Source organism: Hyaena hyaena, unplaced genomic scaffold (genome assembly GCF_003009895.1).
Source record: "Hyaena hyaena isolate Hyena2069 unplaced genomic scaffold, ASM300989v1 scaffold_31, whole genome shotgun sequence".
Classification (NCBI taxonomy): Eukaryota; Metazoa; Chordata; class Mammalia; order Carnivora; family Hyaenidae; genus Hyaena; species Hyaena hyaena.
Genome location: NW_024080664.1, coordinates 3166571 through 3184232, shown reverse-complemented (window position 1 = coordinate 3184232; position 17662 = coordinate 3166571). Strand labels below are relative to the sequence as shown.

The window sequence follows — 17662 nt, the reverse complement described above, 5'->3', positions numbered from 1 at the left end:
GCGCCTGGGTGGCTTAGTCGGTTGAGCGTCCGACTTTCGCTTGGGTCATGATCTCGCGGTTCGTGGGTTCGAGCCCCGCTTCGGGCTCTGTGCTGACTGCCAGCTCAGAGCCTGGAGCCTGTTTCAGTCTGTGACTCCCTCTCTCTCTGACCCTCCCCTGCTCACGCTGTCTCTCTCTCTCCTAGAAATAAATAAATAAAACATTAAAAAAAAAAAAAAAAAAAACCTCAAGTATGGCCAGAAAATCTTGGCTGTCTTTTTCTTTCTTTCTTTGTTTTTGAAACGAGATTAACCCCTGACCTTATTTTATTGTGACATTGACTTTCACAAGAGCCCAGAAGTGTCACCCTGTAGAATGATCTGGTTTGTGAGGTGTACATTGTTCCCTTGTTCTGTCCCCGAACTTCCTGTGGTCTGAGAGGTAGACCCAGAGCCTCAGCTGGATTCAGGTGTCGCTGCGGGCACCTCTGCTCTGTGCCCCTCCTGCCCCGCAACTGATGGCCAGTCCAGGGCCCACACGGGCAGATGCTGGGTACATCTGGGTGTGACCCTGGCCTGGAGGGGGGATCTCCACTGTCAGGGGTCTTCTGCACAGCCCTGCGTGCCCAGCACCCCCAGCCGGTGATTAACACCCTCACTGAGCATCCCTGCTGGGAGCCAACGACCTCACCGGTGGGTCACACAATGGAGATTCTCCAATTCCTTCCACATCTATTAGGTCGATTCTTCTAAAGGAGGTCTCTCTCTCTCTCTCTCTCTCTCTCTCTCTCTCTGTCTTTCTCTCTTTTTGTTCAACACCTTACAAATAATATTAGATGCTTAAATTGTCCACAGTTTGGCCCAGTGGGAGCCCCAAGAAAGGAATACATTTTAAAAGAAGAAGAATGGGTCCCGGAGTCGACCCCTCTGAGCTGTTAAAAGACAGAACGCAAACATTTGAAGACCTAATTGGCTTTACTAAGCAGCCCCTGAATCGGACGGCGGCATTCAGTGTAGCCAGCAGACCCGGTCTGCCAAGCTTCAGGAAAGGAAAGCTTTTTAAGGACAGAGAGAGAGAAGGTTCTTTGTTTTGTTTTTGGTTTCTGTTTTTTTAAGGAATCTATTAGCCTTGTTTAGGCAAAGTCGCCCTCCTAAGGGGGACGGGGTCTTGCAAAGGATGGCCTCCAGGGAGTCCCAGTTTGGCGGGTTCAAGGTTACATTCCAGAAAGAGTTGAAACTGCGGTTGTTAAGTATTAAATCTTGTTTTACTAACATAGGACCCGAAGTGGCCCCGTTATGGCCTGTGGTTTTCTTTTCAACGGTGCAGGGGAGACCCTTCCAGTGGGGCTGCTTCCCGCACAAAAAGAAGGCAGGGAAAGGGCACCTCCACTGGCAGGGCTCCTCCCAGGGGCCACTTACCACCCGCCCCCCCAGGCTCCTGCCTCCCTCGCGTGCAGGTGTGCACACACACACCAGCTCCAGAAGGGACCCGGGTCCAAACTCCGGCAACGGCAACGTGGGTGCGGAGCGGCTTCCCAGGCTGCGGGCAGGACAGTGGGCTCACAGGCGGGCGCCCCCCAGTGGCGGGGTTTGGGAGTGCAAGGGGATCCGGAGCTGACGGCCAAGAAAGAATTCTTGAGACGTCTTTGGTGCAAAAAGGTGATTTTGTTAAAGCACGAGGCCAGGACCCGTGGGCAGGAAGAGCTGCCCTGGGGTTGTGACGGCGACGGTTATATACCTTCAGGTTGGGAGGGGGTGAGGGACAGCACAAGACTCTAAGGTACTTTGGAAGTGAGGTTTCCAGGACCCTGAGGGGCTGGCTGCTGTTAGGGAAAGGTCATTTATTACTGTTTAGGGAAAACTGTCATGAGCGCCTTCAGATGGATGTCAGCTTGGAGGATGATGGCCAACATATATCTCGGGCGGTAGAGATAAAGGAAGTTTAGAAAGGAATTAGTGTATGTTAACATAGACTCACAGGATCCTGGGGGGTCGGGATAACATTAAGCTAAGTCTGCCTTTTCCGCGAGCAAAGTGTCACCATCCAGGCAGCAGGAAGGTCACTGCCTGCTTCAAGGACTTGTCAGGCGGCTGCAGGCAGTAAGGAATTAAACTTACCGTTTGCCTTAGTTTCCCACATCCCCAGGACCAGAGTCCACTGCACACCGGAGCTGGTATTCGTGGGGACCCTGCCGGGAATGCCTGCCAGTCCCATCTCTCCGCGTGGCCACTCCCACCGCCCCCCACCCCAATCTCAGATTTCAGGATGGGGCTGAGACAAGGTGGGTGAAGCACAGATACAGAGAGTTTCCTAACACCTGTCACTGTGGAAGCTGTTTCTGAGAAGCCCGCCTTCCCTCTAGATCTCGGGTGAAAAGCCAGCTCTATCCTCTCATCAGGCACACGACTGTTGAGCGCCCGGAGTGTGTCACATGCTGTCCCAGCACCGAGTGCCCCAGAGGAAAAGGCCGGCTAGACCCTCTCCCCTCGGGTGCTCCTCCAAAACATTAGGTCCACCTGAGAGGGCGGGAGCCCAGGCCCACGCTGCACTGCAGACCGATTTAACCCGAGCCTGCAGTGGGCGAGGGCTGCTGCCGGGGTGGGGGGGGGGTGCTCCCCGGTCATTCCAGGGCAGGGTTGAGCCACCTGCCTAGTGGGGCAGAGGCGGGGAAAGGGAGCAGTCACATCCTGGGTGATGGGGAACTGAGCTCCCCAGTGCACCCCGTCCAGTCTAGGTCACCGTGCAAGGATGCCTGATGGAAGTTAAGTCCAAGGATATGTTTTAATAATAAATTCCAGCACAGTGATCCTCTCTCGACAGAACAGGAGGGAATATAGACGCGTGGGCGTCCTACAGAGATCCCCTTCATGTCCCCCACTTCCTGTTGCGTCAATCAGCTCATGAGAAATCTCTGAAAGCCTGGCATTGAGCAGAGTGAACACCCGACCGGTGCCCTTGAGCCGCCGGGTCTGCCTTAAGTGATGCTAGATCGCCACCTCGTGGCCAGGGGCGCCCTCAGCCTCCTGTGGCCTCCAAGGGGGATGGGGCAGGCCCCTGCTTCGGCTGCCGCAGGGACGACCACAGAGTGGGGGAGCAAGAAGACACAGCCTGGCACCCCAGGGACTCACACTCCACACATTTCATTTACGCGGCAATAATTGTGAAAACCCGGGCAACTCGACCACAGTCCGAAACTGTCACGGATGAAGTCCTTGAAGAAAAAAAATAACACGAGTGGAAACCAAGGAAGCAGGCCCTTCTCCGATGCTACTATTTACTGTATCTGCCTTGTGCCTTTTCTCAAAGATCATGCAAGAGAAGCCTGAGAAATCTGCTTGAGTCGAGGAAGACCCCTGAGAAGCGCTTGGAGACCATAGTCAGGAAGGCGTGGATCCGTGGACCCCTGGGCCACGTGCCCTCCGGTTAGGATCCCCCAAGGATGAGGCTGGAGTGCAGGGCGTCCCGGGCTGCAGGGCGAGGGCGCGACCAGCTGCCAGGACTGAGAAGGGACCCCCGTGGGGAGCCCGACCTTGGAGGGTGCGGCCAGGCGGGGGTGCCCTCGCCTAGGCGGGTCCCAGGCAGTGGCTGCGTCCGTGTCCTGGTCAGTCCGTGGCCAGGGCTCCTCTGAGCTGGGCCCCCGCACAGGTCCAGGTATGGGCTGGGAGGGCCCTCCCACGCGGGGGGCTGAGGGGCCCCTAGAAATGCCGCCACGTGCTTTGTGGACGACACGCATCCAGACTCAGCGTGAAGGGGCGCTCTGCCTTGGCCCTGCTGCTGATCTTCAGTCGACCCCCAGAGCCGCCCTTCCGGGGGGACGACATCTTCGTACTCAAAGCTTCAGACTCGCTCATCACGTCCCAGGGACTGGGATGAGACCAACACCTCCCCTCCCCCCGCAGTAAAACAGCCACCTGGACATCAGGGCTGAGCTCCCAGGACCACCTAGACCTCCCCCTGAAGGGGGCAGTAAGGGGGGGGACACATGACGTGTCACCGTCGGGGCCACCTTTGTCACAGCCTGTGCGTGGGCCGCCTCCCCGTTCGCTGGCCACCTCCTGGCCACGTGCATGACACACCCCAACCTTGCAAACTCTCCGCCCGCCAGGTTATAGACCGCGGTTCCGTGTTTGGGAACATGGAACCCCCAAAACTTACACCACGGGGCCAAGAGTGGGGCTCCCGGGGCACAGGCATCAGCTGGTCAAGCTCAGAGCCAGGAGAAAGGGGGGGAGGGCCTTGGCACCCCAACCCCACCCCGCCCCCAGCTGCCCCCGGGAGGGTCCCGGCCCTGAGAGGCAGGAGGTGGACGCAGCCCCCTGATGCGCACCCCATCTCCTCCCAGCACCGCCACCCCCGTCCGGGCCTGCCCCCCCACCACCCCCCGCCCACAGCTCCCAGGACCAGGCGGGCCCAGCCCCAGACAGTGCGCCGTCCCGCACAGGCTCCCCCCACCGCCCCGCTTCTCTCTGCACCAGGCGGCGAGGCAGCTGAGGGGAGTTGGAATCCAGGCAGGGGCGGGCGCACCTGCCCCGGGGATCTGGGGAGTCTGGAATCGGCATCTGCTGGGGGGGCGACACCCACCCCAACACCTACCCCGTCTGCACGAGGTCTAAAATCTTATTGTTTAAATTTTTTTTTAATGTTTATTTATTTTTGAGAGAGAGAGATGCAGAGTGCGAATGGGGAGGGGTAGAGAGAGAGGGAGACACAGAATCCCAGCTGTCAGCACAGAGCCCGACGCGGGGCTCGAACCCACAAGCCGTGCGATCATGACCTGAGCCGATGTCAGACGCTTAACCGACTGAGCCCCCCAGGCGCCCCTAAAACTTTAAAGAGAAAAGAGTTTTATTGCAGTCCAAGCGAGGACATCGGCCCAGGACACATGATCTTCATGAGGAAGAGCAGGGTCACATACGTCTTTTACATAAGGAATTACAAAGCATCATGGCAAAGAACATTCCGGAAACTTGTAGATTTTTATCTTACGTTTGTAGTGTGTGTGAGGCTGCGTGACTTTAATCTTACCGGTTTTTCTGTTTCTTATCTTTATGTCTAATAAGCTCCTTGTTGGGTTTTTGTTTTTTGTTTTTTTTGTAACAGAGCCGACACACAAGATGTGCTAGGGACAGAAACAGACTGCAAGCTTGGAAAAGGCTTGGCCCCTTGGTAAATGTAAAAGTCCAGCTTCCTCGGGAGCAAGGGGCAGGGCCCACAAACCCTGAAAGGCGACAATGTCCTTTGTCAGCCCCGGGAGCCCCTCCCGCCCCCCGCCCCCCCCACCCCCACCCCCACCCCCGGCACGGGGCCCTCTCCTGAGTGACTCCCTCCAGCTCTGAAGTGCTGACGTTCAGGGACGCCACCTTCCGGAACCTCTAGGACTTGGGGCAACACGCCTACTTCGGGGTGCATCCGAGTACGTGGCCGTGGCAGCCGCTCACCCTGAGGGGCACCCGGAGCCGGGCCAGGCTGCCGTCAGCGGGCACAGCACCTGGCCTGCCTGGCAGGCGCCCCACCCAGAGCCAGCCCCCCGTCGCCCGTCCGAGGCTGGCCCTTCTTCCTCTCTTCTCTCTGCAGCAGCTCTCGGGCTGTGAGGGACAGAGGACGGGGGTCTGGGAGGGCAGGCCCCCCCCAGCGTGCACCCTGCCCACGGGGCAGCCCCGAGACGGACCCCATCCTCCCAGATGGTCACCCAGAGCCACGAAGCCCGGGCCCTGGCAATCTTCCAGCCCCCGGAGACATTCCGTCGGGTCCCAGGGCACCAGAAAGAAGACCCGAGAAGCAGAGCCCGCAGGGATGACCCCCCCTCGCCCCGGCTCTCCTGGGGGGCCCACCACTCACCTATGGCGCCGAAGACCTCAGTCACCTGGTAGCTCAGTTTGGCTGAGGCCTCCATGAATAGCAGCTGCTTGCTCTCCGCAAACTCCTTCCCTTCCTGGGGGACGTGGCCGCACATTTACGACACGGCTTTTCCCCCCGCGCCTGGGTGGCTCAGTCTGTGGAGCCCGACCCCATTTCTTCTCAAGCCGTGATCTCATAGTTCTCGTGATCAAGCCCCACATCAGGCTCTGCACTGACAGCCTGGAGTCTGCTTGGGATTCACTCCCTCCCTCTCTCTCAGCCCCTCCACTGCTCACGCTTTCTTTTTCAAAGTAAATAAATAAACTTTAAAAAATTTTTTTTACGAGAAAGCAGTCTCTTCCCTAGGAATACTCAATTGCCTGCCAAGAACCAAGACCAGTGACGGCTCCCAGTTCTGTGCCTGATCGTCTCCTGCAGGGCCCAGGGCCGGGGAGGCGGGGAGGCGGGGAGGGCCCGCAGGAGAGGGGGTCCCCTGCCAGCGGAGCCTGAGCCTCCATGGGAAGCTGGGGGCTCCCTGCCCACACGTCTGTCCAGCACCCGTGGGCTCTGACGTGGGGCCAGCCAAGTGAGAAGGCGACCCAGCAGGGCCCTTCTTCTGGGGGTCCCTTCTTGCTTTCCACGTGGCTAGTACTGCGGGGGGGACCCATCGGGGTGTTAGAGGGACACGGATAAAATCTGAACAACGTGTGTACTTGGTGGTATTGTAGGAATGTCCATTTCTGGATTTGATCACTGCTCTGTGTTTTTGCCAGACGTTAGCATTCGGGAAGCTGGGAGAAGAGCATGCAGGAACTTTCTGTCACACTTCTGCACCCCTTTTTTGTAATTCTGAAATTATTTTAAAATAAAAGCCAGGGGCGCCTGGACGGCTCAGTCAGTTGAGCGTCTGGCTCTCGATTTGGGCTCAGGTCATGATCCCAGGGTTGTGGGATCAATCGAACCCCACAGTTGCTCGCTCTCTCTCTCTCTCTCTCCCTCTGCCCCTCTCCCCCACTCGCAAACCCTCTCTGTCTCTCTAGAATAAAAATCAGGGGCGCCTGGGGGGGTCAGTCGGTTAAGCGTTCGACTTCAGCTCAGGTCATGATCTCACGGTTCATGAGTTCTGTCAGCACAGAGCCCACCTCTGTCTCTATCCCCCTTTCTGTCCCTCTCCCCTGTCTCAAAAATAAACATTAAAAATTTTAAATTAAATTAAATTTAAATAATTTTATCTAATAAAAAAATACAGCGAAAGCCAGAAAGCTAACGTAAGGACCTGCACACCCGCAAGTCAGCCTTGGCCCTGTCTCAGCCCACGCACCTGCGGCCCCCTGTCCGTGCTGGATGCCTGTGTCCCGGGCACCTGCCCGACCCAAGCCCGGCTGTGCTTAGTGGGAGCTCAGAATAAAGAAGGGGCCGGGGTGGTGGCTGAGGGCCCGCGTGGCCCGTGGGGTCTACAGCCCTGGCCCCAGGCGGCCATTCCGTGCGCTCTAAGCCAGGAGCCCCCTCCCACGGGCGGGGTGGGCTCAGACCAAGGCAGAGGTGCCGGGAAAGCGGGACTCAGCAGGGCTTCCTGCCTCCCAGGGGGCTCCGGGCCCCAGCCCCCCAGCTCGGCCTGATCTCGCCTCCAAATGCTCTTCCCGTCCCGCCCCGGCCCCCTGCTTCTCAGACTCCTCCGAGGACTCACAGTTGCCCCCGAAATGATGGCCCCAATCCTTAGCACCACACGCTAGGACCCTCTGCTTCCGAAACTATGTGCCTTCTCATCAGGGCCACCTCCTCTGGCGGGATCACTCCCTCGCCTTCCTCCAGGGAGCCCTCCCTGCAGCCAACACCCAGCCCTTCCCTCCATCACACTCCACTTGCTGTGCCCGCATCTGCCCCTCCCAAAGCCATTCCTGAGATCAGCCCGCACACACGCGTGCAGGCACGCACACACGCGTCCACAGCATTTTATACACACACACCTTCTACACCCACACACCCACACCTACACACACACATATCCTATGCACGCACACCTCCTTTACACACACGCACACACCCCTCCTGTGCACAGAACACACACAGATCCCTCCTATACATACGCACACATATCGTATACATACACACCTGTGCACACACACACACCTCCTACACACACACATGCACACCTCCTGTACACACACAAGCATACAGCACACATATACCTCATACATACACATACCTACACACCCTCCTATGCACATGTAAATGCCACCTATCCACACACCTCCTATACTCACACCCCTCTGTACACACATATGCACACCCTGTACTCACAGACACATGCACACACCTCCTACATACACACACCCCTCCTGTGCACACACACACACCCTGTGCACACACACACCCTGTGCACACACACACACCCTGTGCACACACACACCCTGTGCACACACACACACCCTGTGCACACACACACCCTGTACACACACACACCCTGTACACACACACACACACACACGCCTCTTGCTCACTGCTCTGGCTTCTCACACGCATGCACTTTCCATGTGTCTCTGCAGCATTTATTCTGCCTTTGGTCAATTCATAGAACTATGGTTTTCTTTTAAAAAAAAGTATTCATTTTTGAGACAGAGAGAGACAGAGTGTGAGCAGGGAAGGGACAGAGAGAGAGGGAGACACAGAATCTGGAGCAGCCCCAGGCTCCGAGCTGTCAGCACAGAGCCTGACGTGGGGCTCAAACCCACGAACCGTGAGATCAGACCTGACCCAAAGTTGGACGCTTAGCCGACTGAGCCCCCAGGCGCCCCAACCATGGCTTTCTTATCTTCTAGCCCCTGCTCAGTTCCTAGCAAGGAAATCTGGTTTTATTTACTTGTCCCTTTTTCAATAATTGATTGAACACAGAGGAGCAGATCTGAAAGCCCGCATAACTCAGCTTGGGACGGAGGGGCAAGAAGGGCCACAGTGTCCTCATGAGCCCGGCCCCCAGGGCCCTGGGAGGTCGCAGGGGTCCTCCCCCTTCCAGGACGGCTGGCCTGGGCCGTGCACCCCAATCTGGGGAATGACCCTCTCTAGGCCTGACTTTTCCAGGAAAGACCAGAAATCTTTGCCCAAAAGGGAAATGCAGGTAGGAAGTATATATGAGTGTTTGCAATGTGCGTGCAGGTGCGGAGTGCAGGGGGTGTGCCGTGACAGCGAGGGTGGCGGACGGGCGTGGGCGTGCACGGGAGTGGTGGTGGGCGCCTCGGGGGTCGCCCTCTTCTCCCCTCGGGGAGCCACACCACCCTGCCCCAAGCGCTACCTGGAACGTCACCTCCCGCTGCTCCTCGATGTCCGTCTTGTTGCCGACCAGCATCACCACGACGTCCCCCGGGGGGGCTTCCCTCTCCAGGTCCTGTAGCCACTGCTGGGCTTTGCGGAAGGAATCCTAACAGAGAAAAGCCTTCACATCAGACAAACCTCCGGGGGTTTTCACGGCTCCCCCACAACGGAAATGCAGGGTGAAAATGCAGATGTCCGGCCACAGGCAGAGGCCCAGAGGGTGCTCTGTCCGCCCCCCAGGAGGGGTGGGTCTTCTGGCTTCGGTGCCCTGGTCCTGCCCCACCCCCCCAGCGCCCAGTGTGGCGGCTGCGGGCTGTTCAGGGTCAGACTTGCAGCTCCTGGGCCCCTCCCTCCCGGGTGCCCTCGGGACCGCTCTGTGCAGGAGTCTGGGGGCGTGGCTCTCACCCGATCTTACCTTTGCGCCCCTGGACACCAGCCTGGGGAGGCCGGCCCTGGGCCCCACGGAGCCCCTCTCCCCTCAAGTGGGCGCCTCCCACTCTGCAGCCCTTCCCACCCCCACACACTCCGCTCTCCACTGAGAACTGTCTTCCCTTCCTGCTCACCTGCCCGCAGCTGCCCCCCTGCCCCGCCCTGCCCCACAGGCTACTCCCCCCTTCCCCCCACCCCTGCCGGAAGGGAAGCCTCCCAACCCCAGGCTGAGTCAGGCGCCCTCCCTCCTCCTGCTGTAAGCCCCGTTCACGCCTACTTACTATCTACCCAGGGGGGTGTGACACTGTGGGGGGTGTGAGGTACAGCCAGGGGCCGAGTGCTGTTTCCATGACACAACCCCTCCCCAATTCCGTGGGCACCCAAGGAATCTGCGGGGTGTTCTGAGAGGACCACGGAGGGGCACAAACTCAACCATGTAGGAGTTATCAGTGAGGGCTTCCTGGAGGAAGCAACAGACTTTCATTAAAGTGTTTTCTACTGGTTGTGTTGATTTTACCATAAAGCACCGGCATGGGCTGGTCACAGAAAGCCTTCAGAGGATCGCCTCCCTGTGACTGACAGAACTGGAAAGCGGATGCCTTGAGGAGGTGGGTGGGGACGCCCCCCAAGGGGAGCCTCACCTTCTTGGTGATGTCGTAGACCAAGAGCGCGGCGTCGGCGCCGCGGAAGTACAGGTGGCAGATGCTGTGGTACTTCTCCTGGCCGGCCGTGTCCCAGATCTCCAGCCTCATGGACGCAGCCCCCGACCCCAGCTCCTTTGTGAAGAACGCACCTGAAACGGAAGCCGGGGGCAGCTTCACCTGAAGGACGGGGTCTTTACCCCCAGGTCGGGCTGGGCCGGCGTGAGCCCTGGGCTCAGAGGTGCCGGCCGGCCGTGCGCTTCCCGCTGCCCACGCCGGGTGGGCTGAGCGAACACCTCTCCCGGCAGATGGTGGCTTCGTGAAAAGAAAAGCCTTATAGGCCATTTGCTGTGGATGCCATACAGATTCCGCAGACGCTGCGGGTGGGCGATGAGCTCTCGGAGCCCGAGGACAAAGTCCCCCAGACGGCGGGTCAGGGAAGGGGTCTCGGACGGCTAGGGGTCCAGCGTGTCCCTGTGGGCTTCCAGTGATGTCACCTGAGCCCCGGAGACTTCTAGAACCATTCACACCCCTGCCCCACCGGCCACTCAGTGGCCAGACCAACCTGGCCGAGAGGTGCTCACGACCACACCAGTGCTCCCCCAAATTCCTCCTGCCTCCTGCTGACCCCCCGTCCTCATCCATGCCTCCCCCTGCCGGCCCTTCTCCGCGGGCCCCGCTTGGCATCATTCCTCTGGCCGCCTGTGTGTCTGCCAAGGTCTTCAGGCATCAATCAGCCTTAAAGGGCACCTGCTAAGTCCTGCCTCTTCCCAAGGATCAGTCTCTGGCAGCCTCTCCGTGCTCCTCACACACGTGCGCACACACACGTGCACATGCACACACACACGTACCTGAAGGCACAGGCATACTTCTGTGTTCTCACCTGTCGCCCTGGGGCCAATGGGCAGGGACCTGTATTCATTCTCGTCCCTGCTTAATAATCACGCTCAGCGAAGGCTCTACCCCAGACCCTTTCATTCAACGTACTGGCAAATCCACCTTCTATTTGATTTTTTTTTTTAATGTTTTATTTATTTCTGAGAGAGAGAGAGCATGAGCAGGGGAGGGTCAGAGAGAGAGGGAGACAGAATCCGAAGAGGCTCCAGGCTCTGAGCTGTCAGCACAGAGCCTGACGCAGGGCTCGAACCCATGAACCATGAGATCATGACCTGAGCCGAAGTCTGACTCTTAATGACTGAGCCCCCCAGGTGTCCGACCGTCCATTTGATTTTTAACTCTGAGCTTTACTTGTCAGAGTGGTGGGATTTTAAAATAGTTGTTTAGTGGGGTGACCAGGTGGCTCATTCGGTTAAGTGTCCGACTCTTGATTTCAGCTCAGTTTATGATCTCAGGGTTCATGGGATCGGGTCCCACATCAGGCTCTGTGCTTTCAGCACAGCTTGGGACTCTCTCTCTCTCTCTCTCTCTCTCTCACACACACACACACACACACAAAATAAGTACACTTTATAAATCAACAAATGAAATAGTTGTTTGGTGACAACAAAGGGTTCTGCTGCGTCCTCCACAGAACAGAAGGGAGAGGCTGGGAGGGGCCGGGGAGCCCGGCGTCCAGAGCAGGGAGGAGGCTCCAGTCGGAGCTGCTGCTCTGCCCAGATCCCAGGCCGGGTTTAGGGCCTGTTGGGGGACACAACCGCGTGCCAGCAATTACAACTGTCACTGCCAGGCCCCGGGCGTCCATCTCCTGGCTCTGCCGTGACCGATCACCACGAGCTGGGCAGCTCAGAACAGCAGGCATCCTTTCTTTCCGTCCAGAGGCCGGAGGTCCGAAATCAAGCTGGCAGCAGGGTTGGCTCCTTCTGGAACCTCTGAGCAGCCTTTCCTTGCCGCCCTGCCGGCCTCTGGCAGTTGCTGGAACCTTCTGGCGTTTCCCAGCTTGGAGACACATCACCCCATGTCCACCGCTCTCCACAGCCCTTCCCCTCCGTGGCTCTGTGCTCGCGCTCTGTCTCTCTCTCCTGCTCTCACGGGCACAACGGTCATCGACTCAGTGCCGGCCCCAGACCCAGGAGGATCCCACCCTAACATCCTAACTAATCACAGCCGCAAACACTCTTTTTCCAAACGAGGCCACATTCACAGGCCCTGGGGATTAGGGTGTGGCTTTATCTATTGGGGGACAACACAGCCTCTGTGACAGAGGAGAAGGGGTGAGTGTGGGCTGAGGTCTTCAGCACAGAGTGGGTGGAATTCCTCGCATGAGAACCTAGGTTCGGGTGGCTCGTGACAGAACCCAGCAACGGGCGTCCTCTGCCTGCACAGCCTGCGTTTCCCCGCGTGTCCACAAACCTGAGGTCAGATGACCTTCCCAGGTGTTGGGCCTGGACGTCTGCGTCCCCTCCCAAACTTCAGACGTGAGGTCCTGACCCGCAGAGGGCGGTATTGGGAGGTAGGGCCTTTGGGAGGTGATTAGGGTTAGAAGTGGCCTTGGGGGTGGGGCCCCCACGGTGGGATCATGACCTTGTAAGAAGAAACACAGATGCCTGATCTCTCTCTCCCTCTCTCTCCCCCCAACCTCCCCTCTCTCTCCTTCTCTCCCTCTGCCCTCCCTCCCTCCCACGCGAGCACAAAGAAAGGCTATGTGAGCGCACAGCAAGGCAGCAGCAACATGGCGGCACCCACAGGGCCAGAGAAGAGGCTTCAGAACAAACCCCATCGGGCGGCTCGCTGACCTCCGACGTCAGCCTCCAGAACTGTGGGAATAAATCTCTGCGGTGTAAGCCACGGGGTGGGTGGTGTCTGTTGTGGGGGCCTGAGCACTTCGGCTCTGGGTCAAACAAAGCTGCAGCCCATTTCAGAAATATGACTAAGGGCTCCCAGCTCCCACGGGGCTACCATGAGGCTTGAACAGGGACCAGGAAGTAAGCGGAGGCCACTGCCAGCTTCCCCGGGGGCCTCACTCTCCGGTCCGCCCCCTCTTCAGCAACCCTAGCTGCCAATCCTTTCCTTCTCCACTGTGTAAAAGATGGCTCTCGGCTGAGCGAAAATCTGTGCAGCCCCAGCAAATTCGCGAGGGGCTTTTCATTCCAAGTGATGACAGGGCATGAGTGACTGGATATTTTCAGAGACCAGAGCCTTATCTGCCCGAGAGAGAGACACAGGGTCCCTCGAGGCCCCTGGAATGGAATCCAGAGCCACCTTCCAGTCCCGGGCCACAGGGACCCCTGGGTCCCAACCAGGAAAAGAGCCCCCATCAGTTATGTCCTTGTTCAGACACCCGCTGACCTCACTGTCCACGTCATCACAGCTAAAGCCAAATGTGATTAGAAAATAAACTTCCAAGGAGTCCAGACAGACTTGGAGACTTTTGCCTGAAATGATATTAGCAACAAGGTGGGGGCTGGGGGGTGAGATCCGGCCAAGAACCAGGGAATTTCTCAGCTTCTAGAATACGCTGGTGGAGAGAACACACTGGCACATGTTCGTGGACCTTGGATGCACTGAGCTGGGGCCGCCTGCGGTTTCATATTGTGGCCCCGTCACGGCACAAACCAGGTCTCCTTTCTGGTCCCACCAAAGACCTCAACTCAGACAGGGATGCTTCCAGCCACGCCCCTCCACGCCCACAGCCACGCCCACAACCTCAGCTCCAGGCTCTCCGGTGGGGGCTCCTGGAAGCTGGTGCACTGAACAGCCCCATCTGAGCGCCCGGCTTGCCCTGTATCGCCCCAGCTTGAAAAACGTCCCTGTAAATGTTGACATAAGGAAAGTGGTTGTGCTCTCTCTCCTTTTAAAGTCAACAAACAGCAGATTCCACCCCTCTAAGCCTCTTCATACGTTTGCCTTTTTCGTAACGATTATAATCAGAGCCCCGGTTGAACGAGAAATGATACCTTCTTCTCAGGGCCACCAGGGTTCAGCAGCGATAGTTTGGAAGGCGGTGCTGGTGGCAAAGTTCAATGTTCGCAGCCTTTCCCTTCCCACGCCAGGCACGGCTCCGCGCAGGCAGATTGGCACACAGCCGCTAGATGTCACCATTTCTCCAAAAGATGTCACTCAGAAAGTGCAGCGCTGGGGAAATGGGCCTGGGGAAATGGCTGTGGCCATTTGGGACTCCAGGATGAGGGGTCGTTCTGTGGGGACCCCAGTGGGGTGTTCGGGAGCTCTCTGTGGTTCAAAGCCCCCAGCCACAGCACTCCCACTTGGAGCCTCCACCTCACCCACAAGGCTCTCTCCTGCAGTGGGATTGGGGCCTCTGTGGGGTGGGGGGTGGGGGGGAGGCACAGGTCTAACCCCCTGGGGGGGCCAGGGACCCCGACCCTCCCGGAGTATCTTGAGGCCAGCATGCTCCGAAGGCAGCACCACCCTGGACAAGCCAGCCCCTGGTCCCACCCTGCGCTCTGCAGTGTGGGGGTGGGTGACGACCTTAAGTCATAACATGGTGATCAGTGACTTTAGACAGCCTTAAGTCAGCCTTATAATATACTGATAATATTACAATAATAAAAAATTAATTTCCCTTATCTCTTCATTTCTATAGTAATGTAATAATGACAGTATCCACCTTCAAAGGCGGTCATATCACATGAAGTAGACCCTGACGTACAAGTGGAGGAGGCCAGGTTTTCCACCCGGGACTTAACTTCCGAGAGCAAAGGAGAGATTATTGACCCTCCATCCCAGCACCCAGCACCCAGCACCCAGCACCGGGCAGGCACATGGTTGGGGCTCAATAAGTCCGTGCCAGCCACATGGTTGGCAGCTGATGGAATAAAGGATTGCCAAACTCGGCCAGACGGCTGTGCCCCGGTGCTAACCTGGTTGTTTCCTGTCCCCACGGTCATGCACCCCAGGGACAGCAGAAAAGGAACAGAGACCCTAAAACACCAGCCAAAAGATAGAGGCAGGGTCCTAAGCCTGGGCTTGGGGAAGGGAGGGCAGGGAGGGACGGGCGCTCTCTGACAAAGGTTTTTGGCAAAGGGCCTTCAGTACATATTTTTGGCCTCGAGGGACATACTTATCACTGTGACAGCGCCTCAGTGCTGGCCTCAGGCAGACGGGCTATGCAAATGAAGGGCGTGGCCGTATTCCTGGAGAACCTTTGGAAAATCCAGCGGAGCCCAGAGCCCATAAGCCCCAGCAGCCTCTGCTCTATCCAGCCCCGGGACCTGCGTGGTCTAGAACCCGCTCTCTTCCTCACCTTCAATCTTCATCGCCCAGTTCACACCCAGGCACGTACCCAGGGACCAGGCCCCTTCTGTGGCCTCTGCTCTCCGCTGAAGCCCACCTGAAGCCAGACTGAGCACTTTATTGTAGTTTTTTTTTTTTTAAATGTTTATTTATTTCTAGGAGACAGAGAGAGAGAGACAGCGTGAGCAGGGGAGGGTCAGAGAGGGAGTCACAGACTGAAACAGGCTCCAGGCTCTGAGCTGGCAGTCAGCACAGAGCCTGACGCGGGGCTCGAACCCACGAACCGCGAGATCATGACCTAAGCGAAAGTCGGACGCTTAACCAACTAAGCCACCCAGGCGCCCCATTTTATTGTAGTTTTTTAAGTCGAGCCCAGTATCGTGGTGGAGCGATGTCGCTTTCCCTGCTATGGAGAGGTTGCCCTGGGCCCCCTCAGCCAGCCCTAGCCACTGCCATTACTAGCTCTCCCCAGGTCCCCTTCGTGGGGCCGGCCCCTCACCCTCACCCCTCCTCTGCCCCGCTCACCAGTAGCACTGGGGGCCTGTGCCTGACAGGTCCCCTCGGCCCCCGTGTCCCTCCAGCACTGTCCGGAATCACCCCCACCCCCGAGAAAACCGGAGGGCTCCCGAGTAGCTAAAGCACGCATCAAAGTTAGCCTTGTGTCTCTGCGTTCCGAGTGTCTGTTTGGCTTCTGACAGAGCCCTCCACACCTGATGCAGGCCTGCGGCGGAGGCCATCCCAGCAGCTACTTGCTGAATGAGAGAACGAGGGAGTGAATGAACGAATGAATGAGTGAATGAGCGGACTCAACAAAGTGCAAACCAGAAGGCTTGTCCACGGCGGAGTCCAAATCTGAAGATAACGCTCTGGCTTGGAATGCAAGACTTTTCTTTGCGCCGCGCCAGGCAGCCCCCAAGAGGGTCGGCACGAGGTGTGTGTTGTTTCTCTGTTTTAGGTGGAAAAGAGGATTTTCAGCCCAGGATGCAAAGGAGGCCGACAGCCAGCAGGTGCTCCAAAGCCCCTTGCCCTTGAGAGCCATGAAGTGTCGCCTCTTCAAGAAGTGCAGTGAGAGGGTCTTCCCTCTGTCACCCCGTCCTCTGCACCCCGCCCCCACAATCCAGGCCAGGCTGGTCACCCGAGTCCAGGCAGAGAGGGAGCCCCTTCTGTAAACCACCCCAGGGTGCGGGGCAGGGACAGCGTCAGCAGGAAGGAACCAGGCAGCGTGAGGGACCAGCTCGTCTGGGCGGCTGAGTGTCAGAGCCTGGGGGGTGGGGGGGGTTCCTCTGGGCTCCCCCTCCACCAGACACGATCCCTCACACCAACCCTGGGGGCCCGAGGCCCTGAACCTGAATCTCTGTCCCCAGCAGCCTCCTGCTAGATTCCACATGTGTGTGACCACCGTGGGCCTCACGCCCTCCCTGCGGAGCTGGGCGCAAGCCCAGGCTCCAGGGGCGTGTGGGAAGTGCCCCGAACCCGGGTCATCGGCCCTGGCTTGTCCAGCAGACTAGCAAAGGGCGCGCTGTCCCATGTCACTTACATCCCACGGTGGGCAGGATGCTCTTGAAGTCATTCTTCACGTACCGGAGAGCCAGGCTGGACTTGCCCACAGAGTTACTTCCCAAGAGGACCAGCTTGAACACGCGGGGCTGGCCCGGGGCACCCCCCGGGCAGGGGGCCCCTAGCGCCTGCGCCATGCCCTGCAAGGAGACAGCGTTTGCAAGAGGTTGAAAGTCTGAAGCCAAACGGCCTTAGCGAGCTCACCCCCAGGGCACCCCTTCCCTAGTCAAAAGCAGACAACCTTGAACAGAACTGAGCGGAGCCAGAGCCTGCCCCACTCTGCACCCCGTCTCCTCATGTGTAGAGTGCGGTGAGTAGTACCCGGTGACAGGTGGGTTGTGAGGAACTAGCGGGGCGGTCGTGTTTGGGACGGGACCAGGGTGCCCACCAGGGTGCCCAGCAGGACCCACCGCACCCCACGGGGCTGCGTGGAAAATATGATACGCTAGTTATCATACGGGAGTATCGGCCTCAATCCGTTCTTCTCACTTTAAAAAAAAACCATTACTCAGGGGCGCCCGGGGGGCTCAGTCGGCTAAGCGTCCAGCTTCGGCTCAGCTCATGATCTCATGGTTCGTGAGTTCGAGCCCCGCGTCGGGCTCAGAGCCTGGCGCCTGCTTCAGGTTCTGTGTCTCTCTCTGTCTCTGCCCCTCCCCTGCTCGTGCTTTGTCTCTCTGTGTCTCTCCAAAATAAATAAAGGTTAAAAAAATTTTTTAAAATATATATATCAAAGCTCACCGTGGCTGGCAGTCTGAGG

The 17662-nt window shown here is 58.1% G+C and overlaps 1 protein-coding gene across 1 annotated transcript; it reads right to left on the bottom strand.

Moving 5' to 3' along the window:
- Window positions 1-5452: 5452 nt before the first annotated feature.
- RAB17 (RAB17, member RAS oncogene family) lies at window positions 5453-17042 on the bottom strand. Its single transcript, XM_039228490.1, has 5 exons — window positions 16886-17042; window positions 10198-10349; window positions 9108-9233; window positions 5819-5912; window positions 5453-5565 (listed from the first exon to the last, which is right to left on the bottom strand). The coding sequence occupies exons 1-5, from the start codon at window positions 17040-17042 to the stop codon at window positions 5453-5455; spliced, it is 642 nt and encodes a 213-aa protein (XP_039084421.1).
- Window positions 17043-17662: the final 620 nt, after the last annotated feature.

Bases quoted from the DNA above. Each gene is read 5' to 3' on its own strand.
- RAB17 (XM_039228490.1), bottom strand. From the start codon at position 17,042: ATGGCGCAGGCGCTAGGGGCCCCCTGCCCGGGGGGTGCCCCGGGCCAG. The intron at 10,350-16,885 runs GTAAGTGACATG...CTTCCGTTTCAG, and splicing joins CATCCTGCCCACCGTGGGAT to GTGCGTTCTTCACAAAGGAG. The intron at 5,913-9,107 runs GTAGCGCTTGGG...CACGTCCCCCAG, and splicing joins AGCGGGAGGTGACGTTCCAG to GAAGGGAAGGAGTTTGCGGA.